Source organism: Haemorhous mexicanus, chromosome 10 (genome assembly GCF_027477595.1).
Source record: "Haemorhous mexicanus isolate bHaeMex1 chromosome 10, bHaeMex1.pri, whole genome shotgun sequence".
NCBI lineage: Eukaryota > Metazoa > Chordata > Aves > Passeriformes > Fringillidae > Haemorhous > Haemorhous mexicanus.
The window spans coordinates 18,305,511-18,325,129 of record NC_082350.1 but is presented as its reverse complement, the minus strand read 5'-3'; the positions used below and the strand labels follow the sequence as shown (position 1 = coordinate 18,325,129).

The window sequence follows — 19,619 nt, the reverse complement described above, 5'->3', positions numbered from 1 at the left end:
GGGCAGGACAAAGTCCTTTTCTGAACTTGAAAAAGTACAGACTTGTAAAGTACAGGATGAGATGTACATAGTGAGGCTGGGGCAATTTTCATGAAGCGTCCTATGTTGTGTGTGCTGCTTTTGCCTTCCCCTTTCTAAATTCTTCTAACTTCTAATTAATATTTTTAGCTATGTAGTGAAGATAAACAGATATTACTATGCAGGCATTACATGCTTGTGTAGTCTCAGATATATCCTTATTGAACACTTTGAGATACAGGTTTTTTAGTGGGGAAAGGAGTTTTTAGGATGATTAGCTGCTGTGCTGCTTTGTTAATGCAAAGATAAACACCGATTGTAGAAGCTGATGGTGGTGGTGTCATACGGAGTGAGGTGTTGCTGTAAATAAAGAGCAATTACTTCAGGAGTAAACTGTGCCATTCTTTATCTAGTCAGAGAATCAAAATTTCTGTGGGTGTTTGTGTTTTGCTGTTCCTTTAAAGGAAAATTGTGAGAGCTTGTGAAGTGTTTTCAGAGGCTGCTCACGTTTATTGCACAAGAGTAAGGGCTCCTTTGTACAGTGCTGATGGTGTGGGGTACCTGCACACACTTGTTGCTATCTTGGACTTCAGAGTTTTGTTTTTCAAAAGCCTTTTGCGGCAAACTGGTTAACTGTGCTTGCCCTAGGCATAGGCAGGGAGAGAGGTTTAACCTCAGGCTAGAGACTCATGAATTACATATGGGGAGCATGGGATGGGTCGGAATTACCTCTTTATTGCTCTACCTCTAGGGAAGGCCTGTTTACACACCAAAACGCTGCAACTATTACTTGTTTTTCCTTTTGGTGGAGTGAAAATGTCTTCGGGAATGTGGGGTTGTGAATGGAGGAGGGGGGGAATTTTAGATAGGCATGTGGCCTGAGGGGTGTGCCGAAGTGTTTTGCTATTATGTTACAGTCCAGATAACTCTGAATTAATTTCCCTTATTCTTTCAGCTATTTTTGTAGATCATAATGCAGCAGAAAAATGAAAAGCCATAGAAGACGTTTGCTTTGGCAAAGAAGTCAGCCGTTGGCCCAGTCTGGAAGATGGACCACTGGCTTTGGGAAGCTTGGGAAATACTGCTTCAAAAAACAAGTTTTCCTAACTTAGAAGAAAAGACAGAGTGCCCAGCTGTTTGTGAGTTTAAATCACAACAAACTGTACAGAATACTGCAGTGCAGAAGGAAGACACTTGAGCTCCAAAGCAGGTGGGCTCCTGATGTGCTTCTAAATGCAGAAACCTGTCCAAAACCTACTGTTGAATTATACAGCTTTCCTTACAAAACTACTGAGAGCAAAAAGGTCCTGTCCCTATCACGAAGCTAAAAGCTCGTCTGGAGAAGCAGTGAGGAAACTCAACAATGAATCCTTTCAGAGTGAAGATCCCTTGAATGAAGAATTTGAAACTGTTGCTGTTCTCAATAGCATCTCTGGCCATATCCATTATGTCTCATGTGACTCGCTGGAAGGTGCTGCCTTACCTGTAAAGAAAGGTGGTTTTGTATATAGCGTGGAGGAGAGCAATAATGATGAGGGCAACACAGTCCTGGTAGTTTTAAGCAACTATAAAAGGAAATGCTGTTGCAAAGGGAGTGGAATGGAACTTGTGGCCCCTTGACAGCTCTAAAGAGGTCCAAATTTAACCATCATACTGTAAAAAAGAGATTTTTATTTATGATGCATAAGAAACTTTCTATGGTTAGGTTTCGGTATAGAATCATAAAATTCCCGAAACTTCGAGCAAGAGGCAAGACTTGCAAATTAAAAAAAATCAAGCGAAGGTGGGTGCAGAAAGTTACAAGGGACCATCAGGAAACGCTTCAGCAGGATTTTGAAGGTGGATTGTGTAATTTGTTTTCCTCCTGGAAATCTAAAAGTAAGCGTCTTTGGAAGCGGTACAGCTTATCAGATATGAACAGTAATACACCAAAATCTTTAGGAGCGGAGAATGAGATATGTGCACCTGAGATCTGCCACACACAGGATGTGTCCGCTGAGCCGTGTTCTGAGGATCCAGAATCCGGAGGGCACGGTGGCAGTGTGGATGCTGTCCCACCAGAACTGCATGTTAGAGCTTCTCCAGAGGCAGAAACCCTGCACCAGGTGGAGACCAATGGGGCTCTTGCAGAGGATCATTGCTCTGATGTTGTCGTCTCTGTGACAGGAAAAGAAATCGCTGTTTCAGATCAAGATGGTGCAGACTCCAAGGAGGTTGTAGGTGTAGATGGAATGACACTGTTGCAATCCTCCTTGCAGGATTCTGATGTCAGTGATAATTTTGCAAATGGACCTTTTTCCATGGAGCTGACACAGAACGAGGACAGCTCTAGCCAGATGGAAGTAGAAGGCTCCTTAAACTTGGACATTTTTAGTTCAAAATTACTAGATCACCCTTACTGTAAAAGTCCTCTGGAGGAGCCTTCACCAGAAAGCACAGGACTGAAATCAGGAACTCGGAAGGGAGGCAAAAGGAACAGTCAGAAAACTTCCCGGGTGGCTGATGAGCAGTTGGCAGCGTGGCTTTGTGGTATACCTTTTAAATATCTTAGGGCATCCAGGAGTTCCTGAAAACTGCTGCGTGTATTGTGGAGTTTACATATTGTGTTAATTCCTTTATAAAAATGGTTTCTTACTCTGAATTGTAAAGGTCACTTAGCATAACATTTGATTAAATGAGGCTGCATAGAGGAGAGCTGCATGAAGGAGGGACAAATGAATGTTTATCTGACAAGCTATTTTAAGATTATTTTGTTTTAAAGACTACAATATAGTTTAATTGGAATCTGCAGGAGATTGTTGATAGAAATTTTAAATGTCTTATCATGTGGAATCAAAACGTTCAGGTTTTTAACTGGTTGACAATTGTTAATTTGTTTTTTGAAAATCCTAGGTATTCTAATGCTTCCTTCTGCTCTTATACTCTCTTCTCTTGCTCACTAAATCACTTAAACTTGGGTTTTAATATCCAAATACTGTTCATTGTCCCTTAGTTTTCTCTCAAATTGTCCATAGAGTAAGCTTAATGAATCCTATGAGACAATATTTTTTTTAAAAGACCGGTCTTAGCAAAGGGTTCAGCAAAAAGTCTTTGGGGTTTTTTTGTGCTATGCTGAGCATGCAGTATTTGATAGTCTGTCTAAAGAGAAGCATGATAAAAATAGTAATTGGTGTCTTATTTAGGTGTAGCAGCTTTTTACACACAGAGTAAGGAGCAGTAAGCTAACACGTTGTGCCATCTTGTATCATCAGTGTAACTTCAGAGATGTTCTGATATCTTCCTTTGGAGAAATTGGCTTTTTAGAGTCCCGTAAACTGTGAGCTGGTGTCAATGAGTGTTAAAGGAATTGTTTGAAGTTTGACGTGCTCTGATTTTTCTGCCTACCTGTTTTCTCCTTCAATTTTGTGATTGATTTCTCTAAAGCAAAATGTGAAAAAGGAGACAGTGAACCTCAAGAGAGGAGTTAGCTCTCCACATCCATATCTGTAAGTTAGTGTGGGATGTGCATCTCAGTGACTGGCTTTATGTGATCCAGCAAGGACCAGATGCTGGGTGAGAAATGGAGAGAAACTCTGGTAACCCAGTGAAGAGATCACTTCTGCAATGGAGTTTTAAAGTTCGTCCATCAGAAAAAGATGAACAGGCAAGAGCCAAGGTTGTATCAGGGTGGCAAAGGTTAATGTTTTGTGGTCTGATAGTATAGTACTTCTGAGTTTTCTCAGCTGAAAAGTTGTAAAGAAGAATTTTAGTTGTAGGAGTTCTTGTGTGTTTAGGAGTGTTGTTAATAATTAACTGCACCCTAAAATATAGTGCTGACCTGGCAAGAGTTCCTGGGGTAGAAACATGAAGGAGGTGCAAGTGTTAGGGCTGCTCTTGGGTTTTGAATTTCTCTGCAGCAGCTGAACTTGGACGTTAATGGGCTGCAATGCTTAGTGCATTCAGAAGTGCTATTAGGTATCAAACAGCCCCATGGTAAATCCTGTTCATGATGGGTATCTGATTTTGCCCCGGGGCTGAACTTTGTATTCTCTTCCTTGAGTTACACCAGCCCAAGTGAGGTCAGTAGTGCTGGAGGTCTGGAGCTCTGCTGCTCTTAGTTGTAATTAGAAGAACAGTCCTTCCTCTGTGCATTAATAAAAAGCCTTTAAAATTTTTACATATTAAAACAGAATAAGGTACACTCATAAGCCCCATGCATTGTCTAGCTAGACTTCTAGCCAGAGTGAGGAACATCTTCCCTATCACAGTGTACTGAGATGTAAGGGATAAAAATTGTTAGGCAAAAGTGTGGCAGAGTTGCCAGAAGGCTCTTTTCCCATGAAGAATGCTTCACTGGGCTTTGATCTTGTTCTTCAATCCTTCCTCTCTTCCTTCTCTCACACTTCTTGTTATATCTTCACTGCTATTCTCAGCTCATTTTGGTTTGGGTTTTTTCTTGGTCTCTCTCCTTTGGTTTTTATTCTAACTGCTGTTCTTCTGGCACTTTTTCTGTCCAATGTTTCTCTCGTCTTGCTTTTTCCTGTTCTGATCTTGAAAGTTTCCAGGAAATGTTCTTAAAGCCTTAGTAAGCACACAATGCTCTATCCAGTGATGCTCTGCCATCACACCCCAGCCTCAGAAGAGTCCTGGACTTTGGATTAATGCAGTTTTCCTGGACTCTGATCTCAGATCCAGCTTTCTGTACACAGAACGCATGTTTTCTGCTGCATCTGAAAATTCATTTTCAGAGAGCTGGACAACTTGGTCTTTTTTCTCTTGTTTACTAGCAAGTGTTGAAATCCTGTTCTCCATTCTCTTTCATTCTCAGAGTGGTTTTGGATGCTTGTGTGGAATTTTTATCTCCAGTGTTCCAGTCTTGTGTTTGAGAAAGAAAAACATTTATTTCCTAAGTTTTTCAATTCTTCCAGCACTCATCTCTTCATTATTTCCAAGTTAATATGTTTTTCTGGTGTGCTTGCTCAGTGTTTTCCTGGGCAATGACAGGCTGACATGGCTGTCTGTGTCACCTTAAATGCCATCCCTAGGATACAGGGGTAGAGGAGTTAAAGTTGCTGCAACTCTGTCTGGTGTCTTTTCCATTCACTGTGGTGTGGCAGCGGAACTGAGCAGGCTGCAAACACTGCCAGCTCCAGCTGCCTGCATTTGAGGAGAGTCATTCTGCCTGCCATAAGGACAGGATACTGGCTTCTCAGTGAAACCTGTTGCAGGAGCTGATGGCTTTTCACGTTGCAGTAAAATGATTTAAAATGCTAATTGAAGCAGGGAAGGGGATGGGTTCTTCTCTAGCACTGGTATAATTAGTTTGCTGTAGATATGTATGTGTATGGCAAGAAGAGGGGGTGATCTTTTCCTGTGTCGCTGAGTGATCAGATTCATGCATTTTTATTTTTGTCCTTCTTCCCCTACCTCCTCTTTTATTTTATGTTGTCAGTTTGAGCTTAGTTTTGTTAAATATGTGCTTGCCACGTGTGGTGATGCTGCTGCTTGTTGGTTGGGTGCAGAATGACTGCTGCTTTTACCTGTAAGAGCTGAGAGCTTTATTGGATTGGTGAACTCAGAAGCTTTTTATATGTTTGCACTTTAATTTTTTCTGGTATATTTAAAGGATTCCTAGATGAAGTTATGAAGAAATATGGCAGTTTAGTACCACTCTGTGAAAAAGATGTCATGGGAAGATTAAAAGAAGTCTTTAATGAAGATTTCTCCCATAGGTGTGTAGCAGTATCACATTGTCCACCTGGTAAAGAACAAAAATCACTGGCATTGCTTCTGCATGTTGTACATCTAACAACTAGGAGAACAGAATCCATTTGACATGACCTTGACTTTATTTTTCTCTACCTTTTCAATCCTGTTTTAGAAAACCTTTTATCACCAGGGAAATCATGAAGTATCGAGAAAAACATCCAAAAACCTCCACTTGTAATTTCCGGGTCTTCTATAATAAGCACATGCTAGATATGGATGATTTGGCTACACTGGAAGGCCAGAACTGGCTGAATGACCAGGTCAGAGATGCTTGGTGTTTATGTGCTTCCCTAACCCTTTTTAGCCCATTTTTATTAGAAAACCAGTTGTACACCTTCTGCTGGCATTACAGGTGGGCTACCCTTACTTTGCACTTCACAAGAAAAGGAGTGGTGGGCAGCTTTTACAGTGACAGGTGCAGTAAGTCTGGAAGCTGGGAGGTGTCACAATTACACTGTTTCCTTTTGAACAAATTATGTTGTACTATTTTGATAAAATAGTGGCTACTCATATAGGTTTTAGTAACTCTCCCCATCCTGAGCTTGAGCAGATTGCAAGAATGACAGAGTGAAACAGCAAACTGTGTCCCACAGCCAAAAAAACAGGAAGGCTGCAGAGCCCAGGGCATGCACCAGTAGATTTAAATTGAATTAAACTGCATTTAAGATTGAGGCAGACTTCAAGCAGCAAGTTACAGTCTCTCTCCAGGATGACCACTATTAGTTGCAGAGTTCTTGTCCTTCAGACAATGTGGCTCTTAAATCTCCTCTCCATATTGCTGATTTAAGTGGGTAGGGGCCGGTGTTTTATGGGCACTTGAGAATTTGGGTCTTAAAAAATTGTAATGCATGTATTAAACTATTTACTAACTCTTCCAGATAATTAACATGTATGGAGAGCTCGTAATGGATGCGGTCCCTGAAAAGGTGAGGGAGTTTTGTTATTACAAATGTACCTAATGAGAGATGGAGAGCGGAGGGTGAACCTTTGCACACTTCAGGCATAGAATCAGGATTCAACTCAACGATGGCCAACAAATTATAATGGAACGAGTGGTTCCCTTATAATTTTTTGCCATGTGCTGCTTAAATTTTCTACCTTTCCTTTTCCCTTTTCAGTGCTGTTGCTCCTGTTTCAAGAACTGACTGTATTAGCCCTGCAGGTGCTCTCTGTGGTAGCTTGGTGTCAGTGATGTACCTGTAGAAGACACGTGCCCCGTTTTGGCCCATCCCACTCTCCTTAATTCCCTGGAAGTTTCTGTTTCTAGCTTATCTGCATCTAAAGTGCTGTGTTCATGCCTATGCTCAGCAGCCTGGTGTTTCAGCTGAAATTTCTGATGAAGATGGATTTCTGCTGAGATGACAAACCATGAGTGTTAGCATCTGAACCATGCACATGTGCTGCTTGCACTCACCCTCCCGCCCACCTTGTAGCTGTGGGGGCTGTAACAGCTCAAGCTGTGTCAGCTGCCTGCCTGGTGAATGTGAATTTGTGTGGAGCTGCTTGGTTCCTTGGCAGTATTGACTCTGCAGGACTCTGTTTTGTGCATCCTCCTCAGAATGCTTACAGCTTTGCAACTGCAGTTCCTGACTGTTGGTGGCAATTGAGAGAAATAAAGCGAAAAAAAGTAATCAAGATAACAACCCCCCCCCATTTTGTGACTAAATTTGCAGCAGTGACAATTATAAAAACCCATCTGTTTAGGGACAGAACAGTTTTCAGGTGAGACCACAAAGGAAGAACCAAACAAAGCCATTTTTAGATGAGCTCTGCACAATGTAACTCTTAAAATCTTCGAGCTCTGAAGAAAGAGCATTGTTGCTTTGATTGGAGGTGATGGTGATTCTTCATTAGTATTCTCCGTATTTCCTGAGTGTGCTAGGCTAGGGGTATTGGAGATTGTATCTGTTTGCTTGTGTCTGCTTTTTCTTCCTAGTGCATAATTGAAATCCTCATGGGAGATTTTGTGCTGGTACCTCAGAATGTGGTTTTGAAGTCTGTTGGCATAGCTAATGGCTATTAGACTGTGTTCTCAGATGCTGAATTTTCTAACTTTTTTTTCAAGTAACAGCTCAAGCCTCCTACCACCTCTACACTAGCAGAATTATTAAAAACAGATGTTGCAGATTTCTATTTGTATTAATCTGTTAGTATAATTGCCAGAAGTGAAGCACAGGGAATAATAGTGTGAACTTGGAGCTATTTTTTTTTTTTTTGCATAAGCCTACATTTTTTTGTAATAAATGTTGATTTTCACTTTCCAAATGGATCAGTCATACCTTAAAAATACTTCTCAATAGCAGAATATTGTTCATGTCATAAGAGCTGAATGCCAAAGACAATGTTGTTGGACTGAATCTCATAACTGGTTTGATCAATTTTCTTTTTCTGAGTCTCAGCTTCCAGCAACTAAAGCCAGAAGTTGCTCCCTTCTCTACCACCCCTGCTTTTCCAGTCCAGTGTTCTCTTCCCTGTAAAGAAGAACAAAAACTAACTCCTTGTCCTGGTGTTTTTCTCCCAAGTCTGTCCCCAACAAAAAAATTAAACATGATATGCCTGGAGATACAAAAATGTAAATATAAATGCTGCAGTGGCTCATATGATATATTATAGGAAAAGGAGGCTTATTTTATTAGCTTGCTGAAGAACAGTAAAGTTGAGGCTTGGCAAAGCCTCTGTTTGTCCCTACTGGGGTTCTGTTTCTAAACCTACATTAAATATTGCCTCATTACAAGTTGTTTTGTATAAATTATCCTGGGGGAAGGGGAATGACTGTGCATAAAAATTTCTGTGCTCATTGCTCCCCTCTCTCTCTCTTTTTAGGTTCATTTCTTTAACAGCTTTTTTCATAGACAGCTCGTAACCAAAGGATATAATGGGGTGAAACGATGGACTAAAAAGGTACCTTCAGCATGCTGTCATCAGTGCTGGGGTTCTGCTGGGCTGGGCTCAGGCACTAACTTGGAGCTGGGTTACAGAGTCTTATTTGCAAAAGATGGGTTAGCAGAGGAGCTGTACAAAGTGGGAAGGGCTTGATGAAAATAGTAGTGTGGCACTATTCAAGTTAGTACGGGTATGTTGTACTTGGAATGGCTAAATCTTCAGTGAGAGGTTATCTCTTTGTGTATGTTCATGCAAGTTGTTAATTTAACTGCAAGAAATGTCTCTTACTGCTCCTGACAGTGCCAGGTACGCTAATCTACAGGAGAGCAGACTTAATTCTGCTTCTTCCTTTTATCTCAACTTGGTATTCTTTGACAAAATCAAATTGTTACTCCAAGTAACATATACCAGGTACTAGAAAGCAAAAAAGAGACCCATGGTTAATAAGCTGGACCGCTGTTCTCTTGACAAGAGCAGAATTCACGTTGCTTTCCAGAACCCACACCAGATCATGGGTGGGATATTTTCAGGGATAGCTAATGCAAAAAGAAATACTCTTTTTTTTTTTTTTCTATGAACATTTGTCCTTTCTAATATGGGAGATGAGGCAAGACTAATCAAAGGCCATGTTTGAATGTATGATCTTTCTGCAGAAGTACTTAAATAGCACACATCTGTGAAATGCTAGAGATGAACTCATTATCCAAATATAAAATCTATTCATATAATTTATTAAAAATCTCTTTAAAGTGAGATGGAATATCGGTGCTTAATATTCCCACATATTATTTTTTAAACATTCCTTTTTTCCAGCAACGCAAGTTTTGTAAAAACCCCTGAAATTAAGGCAGATTCTGGAAGCAGGGTCTGTATTGCTGTTGCTGTTGAGAGGTACCTGATGAGACAGGACAATTTTTAGATATTTACACTTAAATTCCTAAAGAATCTCTCAAGCAAGAATGAGAACTAAGCAGTTTCTATGGGAAGGATTCTGTAGACTCCTTCATCCTGCAATGTGCAATTAAGGGAATTTGTTTCTGCTCTTTAAACACCCCAGAGTATAGCACCATGTTTTGTAAATGTTCTCTCCTGGGATACAGAATATCCTTGCTGGCTCTGGCTGTAGTGGTTTCAGAGCTCCTGTTAGTGTCTGTCCCTTCTGATCACCCATCACACTGCCACTCCTGGTTCACTGTCATCACACAGAGCTGACTCTGCTCTCATGGTGAAGTGAATCAGGGTTGCCACCACTCTTCCTGTACATCAGTTTGTAACTAAAGACAAACTTTTTTCTGCCTGTTTCTACTCTTCTGCTGCAGGATTGCACACCTGCAGTAATCCCACAACTAGGGCCACATGAGGACCCTTGAGTTTTGTGTGGCTCTGCTGTTACTGGACATCACAGAAGATGTAGTTCATTTCTCTTATTCCAGTTTTCCTTTGTGGTCTCAGCTTGCTGCTGGCTGACATCCCTGTGCTTCTCTCCAGGAGTGATGGATTGGTGTGTAGTGAATGTGCTGTAATCCGGTCAGGAAGCAGTTTCTGCAGGTGGGAGCAGGGTCCGTGCTTGTCACAATCAAAGGACTGTTGTGAGCCAGGCTCAGCTGATAACTGCTGTGAATGCCCACACCTTTTTGTCTCTTGACTTCCCATTGTTACTCAAGAAATAGACTTTTCTTTCCTACAAAAGAACTGCCCTTGCCAGTCGTGTTGCAATTATGTACTGTTCAAATTGCACAGTGCTTAAAAAAAACAGGAAAAAAGCTTAGAAATCTTCCCACAGGATGAGTTCATTTAGTTCAGGATTCTATTTTTGCTTATTTTCTGGACTGTGCCACCAAAACCCCAGTAATTAGGCACTTCTTTCAAGAGGAGCTAGGAGAAGGAAGATCATGAAAGGCCTGGGCTTGGCTGGCTTCCAAAAGCATAAGGGCTCATCTGCCATACAGACACGGGGGGTGTTGCATCTGATCTACTCGTTCTGTACTTCAAGACCTTTTCCCTTGTTTGCTTGCCTGCGACCACAGTACATCTGCTACAAAGCTACCTTTGAGAAAGGATGAACCTGCTCTACCTTCTTGCCCTCCTTTCCTCTGTTCACCAAATCATCCTGCCCTCCTCTGTTTTCCTCTGGCAAGTCTCAAAGCCTGTGTTAGAGCAGAAGGGGTCAAACTACAAACTTGCTGTTTTTGTGGGGTGTTTGTAATTACAGCCTCTTCATAGAATCATGGAATGATTTGGGTTGGAAGAGACCTTACAGATCATCCAGTTCTGCCTCTCTGCCATGAGCAGGGACACCTTCCACTATCCCAGGTTGCTCCAAGCCCATTCAGCCTGGCCTTGAACACTTCCAGGGGTGGGGCAGCCACAGCTTCTCTGGGCAACCTGTGCCTATGTCTCACCACCCTCACAGGGAAGAATTTCTTTCTTCCATGTAATCTAAGCCTGTCCTCTGTCAGTTTAAAGCCATTCCCTCTTGTTCTGTCACTCCATGCCCTTGTCCAAAGTCCATCTCCAGCTTTGTTGGAGTCCTTTAGGTACTAGAGGGTGCTATAAAGTCTCTGCAGAGCCTTCTCTTCTCCAGACTGGACAGCCCAAACTCCCTCAGTCTGTCTCCATAGTAGAGGTACCCCAGGCCTCTGAACATCTTTTTGGCTTCATCTGGACCTGATCCAACAGGTCCACCTCCTTCTTACATGTGGGGCCTCAGAGCTGGATGCAGCACTTCAGGTGTGGTCTCCTGTGAGAGCAGTAGAAGGGCACAGTCTCCTCCCTGACCTGCTGGTCTCACTGCTTGTGATGCAGCCCAGCATGCAGTTGGTTTTCTGGGCTGTGAATGGGCTGTGAATGTACATTGCTACCTTGTGTTGAGCTTCTCAACAGCCCCAAATTCTGTCTCTTACTCATTTCTATCAGCACCTCTGATAGAAATGAGTAGTGCTCACACTGGACAAGTGTCATTACTGAAGAGATGAGGAGCTAACCTAAACTGAGGCTCAATTGTATTGCCGTCATTACCTAAGAAATCCCACTTCAGCACAGATGTTGCAGTGCAGCATGAGCAGGATTTTGTCACAAGTACAGTAGTGATTAATTCTGATACTGTAGAAGGTTCCACAGCCACTTTCTGGTCTGTAACTGTATTTCCGTGCCTGCTAATAAGTTGTGTATTAGGTAAACATGAAGAATGTAGTGAAAGAGTGGAGGTGGCAAAAGAAGATTTCAGTTATGGAGTGGCAGAAAGGAAACTTGGATACAATTATCTCTGGCTATGCTGTATTCTGCCTATGGAACTCTAATATATGTTGTTCTTTTTGCCAGGTGGACTTGTTTAAGAAGACTCTCTTGTTAATTCCTATTCACCTGGAGGTCCACTGGTCCCTCATTACTGTGAACATCCCCAGTCGAATTATTTCATTTTATGATTCCCAAGGCATTCATTTTAAGTTTTGTGTAGAGGTAAGAGTGACAGCTATGTCTGCAAAGTCTGAACTGTTTTCTTAAAGGAAACACTCCCCCTTTGTTTCTGTTCAGCCATAAGCTTTAAATGGGGTATGTCTGTCATTGTCTTGCTGTGTATGAAACGAGAATCAGCCTGTCCTGCTGAGGAGTCTGAAGCACAGAGCTCGAGGGTCACACCAGAGCTGGGAGCTGAGGTCAGACTGCCTATTGCCCAATTAGCCTGACCGTGTAATCAGCACAGCTTTGGTGGCTCTGACTTGGCACTCCCACAAAAAGCAGAAGCTCAAAGCCCAGTGCCATGGGGAAGCAGAAGGACCCCAAGGAGAGTGAGGGCACTTCTTTCATCTGTTAAGGGGCTTGTGTTTAGGATAAATGATAAATTGTAGTCCTTTAGGGGATAGGTTGCCTGGGTGAGAGCACAGGACTGAAGATGCTGTAGTGTTGCCCAGTGGGGTTTATGTGTTACTGTGCTATTAACAGTGTGTTGCCTTTTTCCTTGTCCTGCATTGAAATGGGGTGTTTGCCTCTGGTTAGAACCCAGCAACCTTTCAGGGCTGCAACCTGAACACTGGAGTTAAATTATCAGTTTTCCTGATAAAGAACAGCCAGGAACTTTTTGCTGGGCTTAGCAAATTGTAATGACCCTCTTACAAAAGCTAATTTTGTCAACTTAATTGCTTGCTTGATGCAAGCCCTCTACTTTTAACTGTGTGTAGTTGTTGGCTTACAGAAGAGTAGTAATTATTGTACCCAGGAGAGTTCCCAGCCAGGACTTCTGAATGAAGATAGTATGCCTGCTGGCATTTACTGAGGATGAAGCTAATGTTTGTCCTGGGAGCAAGAGATCTCATGCTCTCTAGCTTGTGAACGTGCAGCATGAACCAGCCATCCCTGTCAGCAGCCCTATGGTCTCTCCTGCAGTTTTGCAACCTGATCTCTCCCATCCCATTCCAGGCGAGGCATTTGCACCTGAATGTCTCACAGACATGAGGAAATCTTATGTATGCCTGTTCTAGGGCTAGGAGGGGAGCAATACCCCAAAATTCACTGTGATCCACACACTAAGGTGAATATTTGTGTACTTCAGTGTGTAAATTGTGCTGTAAATTCCCAGCCTGTTTACAGAGAAGTAGGATTTGCTTAACCCAAGACCGTAGTCTCATTTATCTTCCTTCCTTCTCTTCGCTTGTGTCAGCCTGTTTTTTTTCCCTGTATGTCACTAAAGCTCTCCCTGGAGCTTTGTTGATTAGCTGCAGAACTCGAGCATTTTGTATTGAGATTCCAGCAGGAAAATGTGGCCGTATTGAATGTAAGGGCCTTGGTGTCAGCCAGGAAAGAACACATGCCAGGCTGCTCTGTTTTTCTGTGCATGTCTGGGAGCACTCTGACCTTATGCCTGGGTGCCACAGCTAGTCTGGTATGAAGTAGAGCAGTGTTCAGTGTGGCTGAGGGGTGTTAGAGCTCCCCTTGATAGACTAAAATGAGCCTTGATGGTAGAAGGCACAGTACCCACCAGAGTTCATTTCTTTACCTCTAGATTTTAGCTGAGCTCCTAATGCTCACCTGAAATTTGTCCTCATTGTCAAAAGGATGCCAACCAAGCAGTCAGTGTTTCTCTCCTGTTCTTTAGCTGGTGAATAATGTTGCTTTTTTTCCCCTTTCTTCTTTGAAGAACATTCGAAAGTATTTGCTGACTGAAGCAAAAGAGAAGAATCGCCCCGAGTTCCTTCAGGGTTGGCAGACTGCTGTGACAAAGGTAAATGACAGCACTTTGAGCCCTGGGGTCTGACTTTGTGGGAGATTTCATGAAGCTGCTTCTAAATTCATGTATTTGTACAAGTACTAAATGGGTTTATGCTGCCCACATAGAGGGTGCTGGGAGAGATGCAGGTAGTTACGCATTGGAATTCCAGCTCTGTTGGTCATTCGAGTCCCACCAGGGCTTTAGCACTTTCTGCAAGTGGCTTGATGATCTGAGCCTTTCTCTGAACAATTAAATGTGTGCACAGCAAAACCTGCAGCTGGTGTCCATATTGACACAAGGTCAAGGACTGACTGAGCTGGACACTCAGCTGCCCCCCTTCTCCTGAAAGGGCTGTTCTGAATGGATGGGCTTTGGTGAGGGAAGGAAGGCTGGTGTTGCTACTGCTGATATTTTATGTTTGCTATGGATAGAGGGCTTTGGTCTCCAGGGCTGTTTGTGGCACATTGCGTTTGATCACAAGTAAACAAAGTCTGGCAACAATAAAAGGGAATAACTTGTGTGTAGTGTAAATGAGGGAATATGTAATTTGCGTAGCCATCCCATAATGGCTCCAAAGATATAAAACAGGTCATTGCACACTAGACATACTTCCAACAGCTCCCTCCTTGCACAGATTTATTTTTAGATGCTGATACAATGATAAAATGATTCTTCTCTGCACTCATGCACAACCTGTGCAGTCAGTTCATCCTCCTGCATTCTGTGAGGCAGAAGATCTGGGAGTTGAGAAAAAACAATTACTTTGCCTTTTCAAGTGCCAGAGACATAATAGCACTAGTGATTGGGACTTTTTAGCTCTGCATATCAAAATTGAGCATGTTTGAGAAAATAATGAAGGTTGAAAGTTATCATTTGAGACTGCCTTGCTCAGTCCTGTTGCCTAGTGATGAACCATTTGTCATGTTCTCTGAAACCCTTTGGTGTGGCTGGGGGAGGAAAGCCACTGCTAGTAGCATGGATGCTGAGAGTAATCTTCCTCCAGGCCTGTGTGACTTTGCTGATATAGTTTTGTCCTGTGTAAAGTAGATAATGCTGTACAAACATTTATTTAAACTAATTGAGACGCTGTTCTGTGTAGGTCACTAAAAGAAAATAAACTTGAAAGAAAGACTGTAATTTATTTTCTGTCCTACACTATATATTTTTCTAAATATTAGGTGTTATTCTAACAAGGTGTTGAGTGTCACCTTGCAAAGTTTGGGATGAGAACAAGTAATTACAACTCCAGTTTCTGGTGCTGCAGAACAGCTATCTCTGAGCATGAGACAACTGATCCTTAAGCTGAATCTGCTTTAGGACATTAAGCAGAGAGAGAACGAAATGATCTAAGTAAAAGGATAAAGATCTGACGTGTCTCTGGTTGTTTCTTTTCCTTTCAGTGCATTCCACAACAGAAAAATGACAGTGACTGTGGGGTTTTTGTGCTCCAGGTAAGAGTATTCCTATGTAAAAATCAGTGGCCTATGTTGTTCATGTAGTAAATGTCCTTTTTTTCAACCAAGCCTTTTCCTTTTCCCCAGTACTGCAAGTGCCTCGCCTTAGACCAGCCTTTTCAGTTCTCCCAGGAAGATATGCCCCGAGTGAGAAAAAGGATTTACAAGGAGCTGTGTGAACGCCAGCTAATAGACTAATAAAATGCAGCCAACCTAATTTCTCTGGCATTTCTGACAAGTTGCAGCTGGTGTTTGTGTACTTGAATTTCTGAAAATTTCCATGAATTTTGAGCGATTCTCAGCTGAGTGGTGTGGCCACTGTTGTTACCTCAACCTTTTGCAAAGTTCTTTAACTGGCAGAACATAACAGAGCTGCCATAGACTATTCCTAATGTCAGTTTGGTTCTCTTATGTTCTTTCCTGTATTTAATATTTATTATTTCAGCATGCATATAGGCAAAGCATGCAACTAAACCCATGAAACGGTAGATTTGGGGCACCTTTGAGGTGTAGCTAGAAATGACAAATACAGGTGAATTTGTCTGGAAAAATAAAGATGCATGGTATGTTTTCTGATGCAATAATGCTTTGAATGTATCAAAAAAAAAAAATCAATGCCATAAAAAGAACAGCTAGAATGTATTTGATAGTTCCATTGTCCCTGTTGTGGCTGTGTAATACTGGATACCACATTTTAGGGTGGCTAAACTCATCTACAGCTTTAATTTGTGAAGACCCCTTTTTCAAATAGTCCAAGTTGCTAATAAAGTTTGTTCTGTTAGCATTTCTCTGGCTGTCATTATCAGCCTGTCCCTATAGACAAAAAGCAGTCTTTGCACAAATAAAGCTTCAGCACTTGTCTGTGTAAGAGAAAGTACAGAAGTGTTCAGCCAGTCAGATAGATGGTAAGTTCCAAGATGCTGCAGAAGTCTCCATGATATGTGTATTAAGGAGAACTGTAAAGCTAGCCTTGAAGAGTCACAGCCTAGATAGTAAGATAAACTCGTTGACAGTGACTGTTTACATCTCAGATGGCTTGGAGTCATTTCTCAGATCCATGATATGCAGTGAAAATGTACCATTTCTTCCTTCAGCTCTGTCTGCAAAGCTTGTTGTCTTTAACCTCCCATTGGCTTTTGCTTTTGTTCAAATGTAAATTAATTAATTTCTGCTGCATCTGCTGTTTGATTGTCTCGAACATCCCTGGTTTTGTCTGTGTCCAGTAGCACTGATGGGTCTGGTTGGGAGTTGCGGCACTTGCGGGTGCAGTGCAAACACAGCGAGGTGATGTCACCCTGCTCCAGAGGGGTGGGAGGCCACGAGCCCAGCCCTGAACTTCACAGGGTTGTTGTGCTGGGCAGAGGGTGGGTGAGAGCAGTAGATCTGCTGGGCTTTCACCTTGGGCTGTAAACTGTGATGTGCTCCTTGTTGAAGAGAGCTACTTCTGCTTGAAGAGATTGTTGTCTGGCACTGCTACACCGGCAAATGTCTTTGCTGTGTTTTTCTGCCAGATACAGGAATGAGCCCAGAGGGAAAGTATTTTCATTGCTAAGCGTCATCTGCTGCACAGCTTCACTTTGTGTCCATCCATAGCCCTGGCTTCTGATGGAGGAAAACCACTTTGACTTCCCTGTCTTGCAAATTAATTCAGACTTGAGCTAAGCCAGGTGCAAATCCCTCCTAGAGGACGGGAGGGAGAAGGGAGGGAGTGCCAAGCACAGTCAGGCCAGGAAGTGGAAGCACGTGCACACTGCTGTGCTGGAGAAGGAGTTCCTGCAGTATTCTTGCGTGTTCCCACTTCCCCTTGTTGGCAGCTGGCAAGGACTGGCTTAATTTAGCAAGATAAGGAAAGCCTTAAGCACTTGGTTAGATAATTTAAATGAGGAACTTAATGAATCAGAAAGAACCTAAAACCCAGACAGGCAAGATACATCTGCCCATTGTATGGTGCAGAGCACCCCACAGCACACGGTTTGTGTTTCCCTGAGGTGTAACTGACAGGACAGCAGCACCTTCTTGAGGTGAGTGCTTGTGAGCAGTGGAGGGTGACTTCCGTGAAAACTGAAACTTGGGATGTAGTTCCTCCTGCGGGGTAGCACGTATAAGCCACTGCAGCCATTCTCATCTTCTCTGTGCACTGCTGTCACATGAATGGTTCCAATGCTTATGTGGTGGGACAACTGACCCAGGCCACAGCTAAGCCAGAGGAAAGTTCTTACCTCAGTATAACCTGCTACTAATTGTGCATCCCGGTATGAAGGAATACACAGAATTGGGGGGCCAGGAAGAGATGTGGAGGTGGTGCCACTTTGGGTGCATGAAAGTGAGGCTTTATTTTCAAGACTTCTGGCAGAAAGGGAGTGGAACAAAAGGAACTGCATGAGCAGATTGCCTTTATTTTCAGAACTTGAGCATTTGGTAAGGAAGCTTGAGAGGTGTCCTGTGAGACTACCAGCCTGGGAGGCTCAATGCCTCAAAGAAAGACCCTTATTTTTTTGTGCAAGTTGCCTTGTTGATGGATATTTTTCATTGCATGGGAATGTGCTGGAACACTGCACTACAGACAGTTGTTTCCAAAGGCTTGGTGCCTACTACGGGTTGGTAGGCATCCATCTTGCTGTGTGAGAGATGGTGAGGAGCCTTTAATCACGATCCCCTTATCAGCAGCATCAGCCAAAGCACAGGATTTCTGTGAGCTGTGTTGAACGTGGGTGCTTTGAAGCAAGTGCATGTGTGTCCCAGATCATTGGAGGGGAGGGGGCTTGCATTTGAATCTGCTGCCTTGTGAACTGGGGAACAGGGTGGGGAAACATGCATGTTGGAAAGTACTTCTTATGTGCTTTCTTGTCATCTAGAGGTTTCCTGACAAGTGTTCCAGTTGGTTATGGGGCAGCACAGAGGAGTTGCACTTGAGTCTCCAGCTGTGAACACACCAGTGAGGGGCCTCTGAAAAAAGAAAAAGGAGGGGAAATTGAAAACAGATCTAATGTAAGCAAAGTATGTTGGTGCAGTGTTGAAATTAATCACAGGCAGTCAGAATCTCAGGCTCTGTAATGGTGTATCCTGTGAAACTGGACTAATTAACTCCTCCTTGAGAATGTCTTTGATGCCTTAAAGGAGATAGACTTCATAATCTGTAGTCATTTTACTAGTTCTTAAAACATTCAGAACTATGTAGAGTGTTTTTATTATGAGAGGCACATTTATGTGGATGTAGTTATGGCTGTTAGCAATTCCATTAATGTGATCTTCAGATTTTCATAAATCACTCTGAACTGGTTTGGCAGATGCTTAAATTTCACGACTTGTTCCAAAGAGATTGTCTCCCTGTGCTGATTTATACAAATAGTCCCAGAACTGGTGAAGCCTCTGCCTCGTGCGTGACAAATTTAAGCTACCTGAGTTGTAATAAACCTTAAACAGAATTGAAAATGAATTATCAGTTTCCATTTTGTTTGCTCTAATCTATAGTTTTAAATGACTGTGCCCCTGATACAAATCAATAATACAGAGTGTGGCCTTGATTCTGCAAGGTGAGTAGAGAGATGCCTATTGCTGAGCTGCTGGCACTTGCAGAATGGAGGCTGGACCTTTGTGCTGTCTAATATGCAGTTGTTCTGTTCTTTCCTGGCTCTCTTGAGTGTGAAGGTGATATTTTGAATGTTTCACATGCACTGATCACCGAGCCAGACGGGCTTGCCCAGAGCTGCTGGCTTGTGTTGAATCTCCAGCGTAATGCTTAACCTGCCTTTACTTTCTCAGACTTTTGATTGGCGTTATCTACTGTAGCATTTACTCAATTCAACGTGAAAATTTAAACCTTGGGAAGTGCTGCAGAGTTAACTCCACTGAGCAACGACTGTGCACTGTGGGTGTGCTCTTGCATTGAATGAAGCCCATGTTCTGTGCAGTAATAAAATTGAGTTTTACCATAAACCCTGTTTTCTTTCAGTGGTTTGGTTTCATTTTAATTTTAAAAGCAACCGATGTGATGTTTGAGGGAATGTTTGTAGCAGCTTGTTTTGGGATGTGTTATTAGGAGAAGCCTCTCCAGTTGATTAGTTCAGTAACTCTGAGCTGAACACTAATGATGCTCTCTGTCTCACAGTGATGTAACTTACTGTGGCTTAAGTTCTGACAACATACAAGATTGGAGATGTCACCCATTGCATAAATAAGGGTGGAAATCTTGCATTAGACACTTTCTTCTAAGGTGGCATTTAAAAAACACAAATCTGTCAACAGAGCACGTAGGACTTAAATTGCTTTTCTAGATCAAACTACACTAATGCCCTTCTTGTATTGCTTGT

The 19,619-nt window shown here is 42.5% G+C and overlaps 1 protein-coding gene across 2 annotated transcripts; it reads left to right on the top strand.

The window, feature by feature from the left end:
* The first annotated feature begins 973 nt into the window (after positions 1-973).
* SENP5 (SUMO specific peptidase 5) lies at positions 974-18,745 on the top strand. 2 transcript variants are annotated; one of them, XM_059855687.1, is made up of 9 exons: positions 974-1,228; positions 5,624-5,729; positions 5,879-6,026; positions 6,645-6,692; positions 8,590-8,667; positions 11,971-12,108; positions 13,784-13,867; positions 15,256-15,306; positions 15,397-18,745. In XM_059855687.1, exons 2-9 carry the CDS (start codon positions 5,641-5,643, stop codon positions 15,505-15,507), a joined length of 747 nt encoding a protein of 248 aa, XP_059711670.1. In that variant the 5' UTR covers positions 974-1,228; positions 5,624-5,640; the 3' UTR covers positions 15,508-18,745. The 2 variants fall into 2 exon arrangements, with proteins under 2 accessions (XP_059711670.1, XP_059711669.1); XM_059855686.1 differs by lacking the exon at positions 974-1,228 and adding an exon at positions 1,451-2,547.
* The last annotated feature ends 874 nt before the right edge of the window (positions 18,746-19,619 follow it).

What these genes read in the sequence shown, in the direction of transcription:
- SENP5 (XM_059855686.1), top strand. Translation starts at nt 1,596, where the DNA reads ATGCTGTTGCAAAGGGAGTGGAATGGAACTTGTGGCCCCTTGACAGCT. An exon ending in GTTGGCAGCGTGGCTTTGTG is followed by an intron (nt 2,548 to 5,623) that starts GTATACCTTTTA and finishes GTATATTTAAAG; the next exon opens with GATTCCTAGATGAAGTTATG. An exon ending in ATTTTAAGTTTTGTGTAGAG is followed by an intron (nt 12,109 to 13,783) that starts GTAAGAGTGACA and finishes TCTTCTTTGAAG; the next exon opens with AACATTCGAAAGTATTTGCT.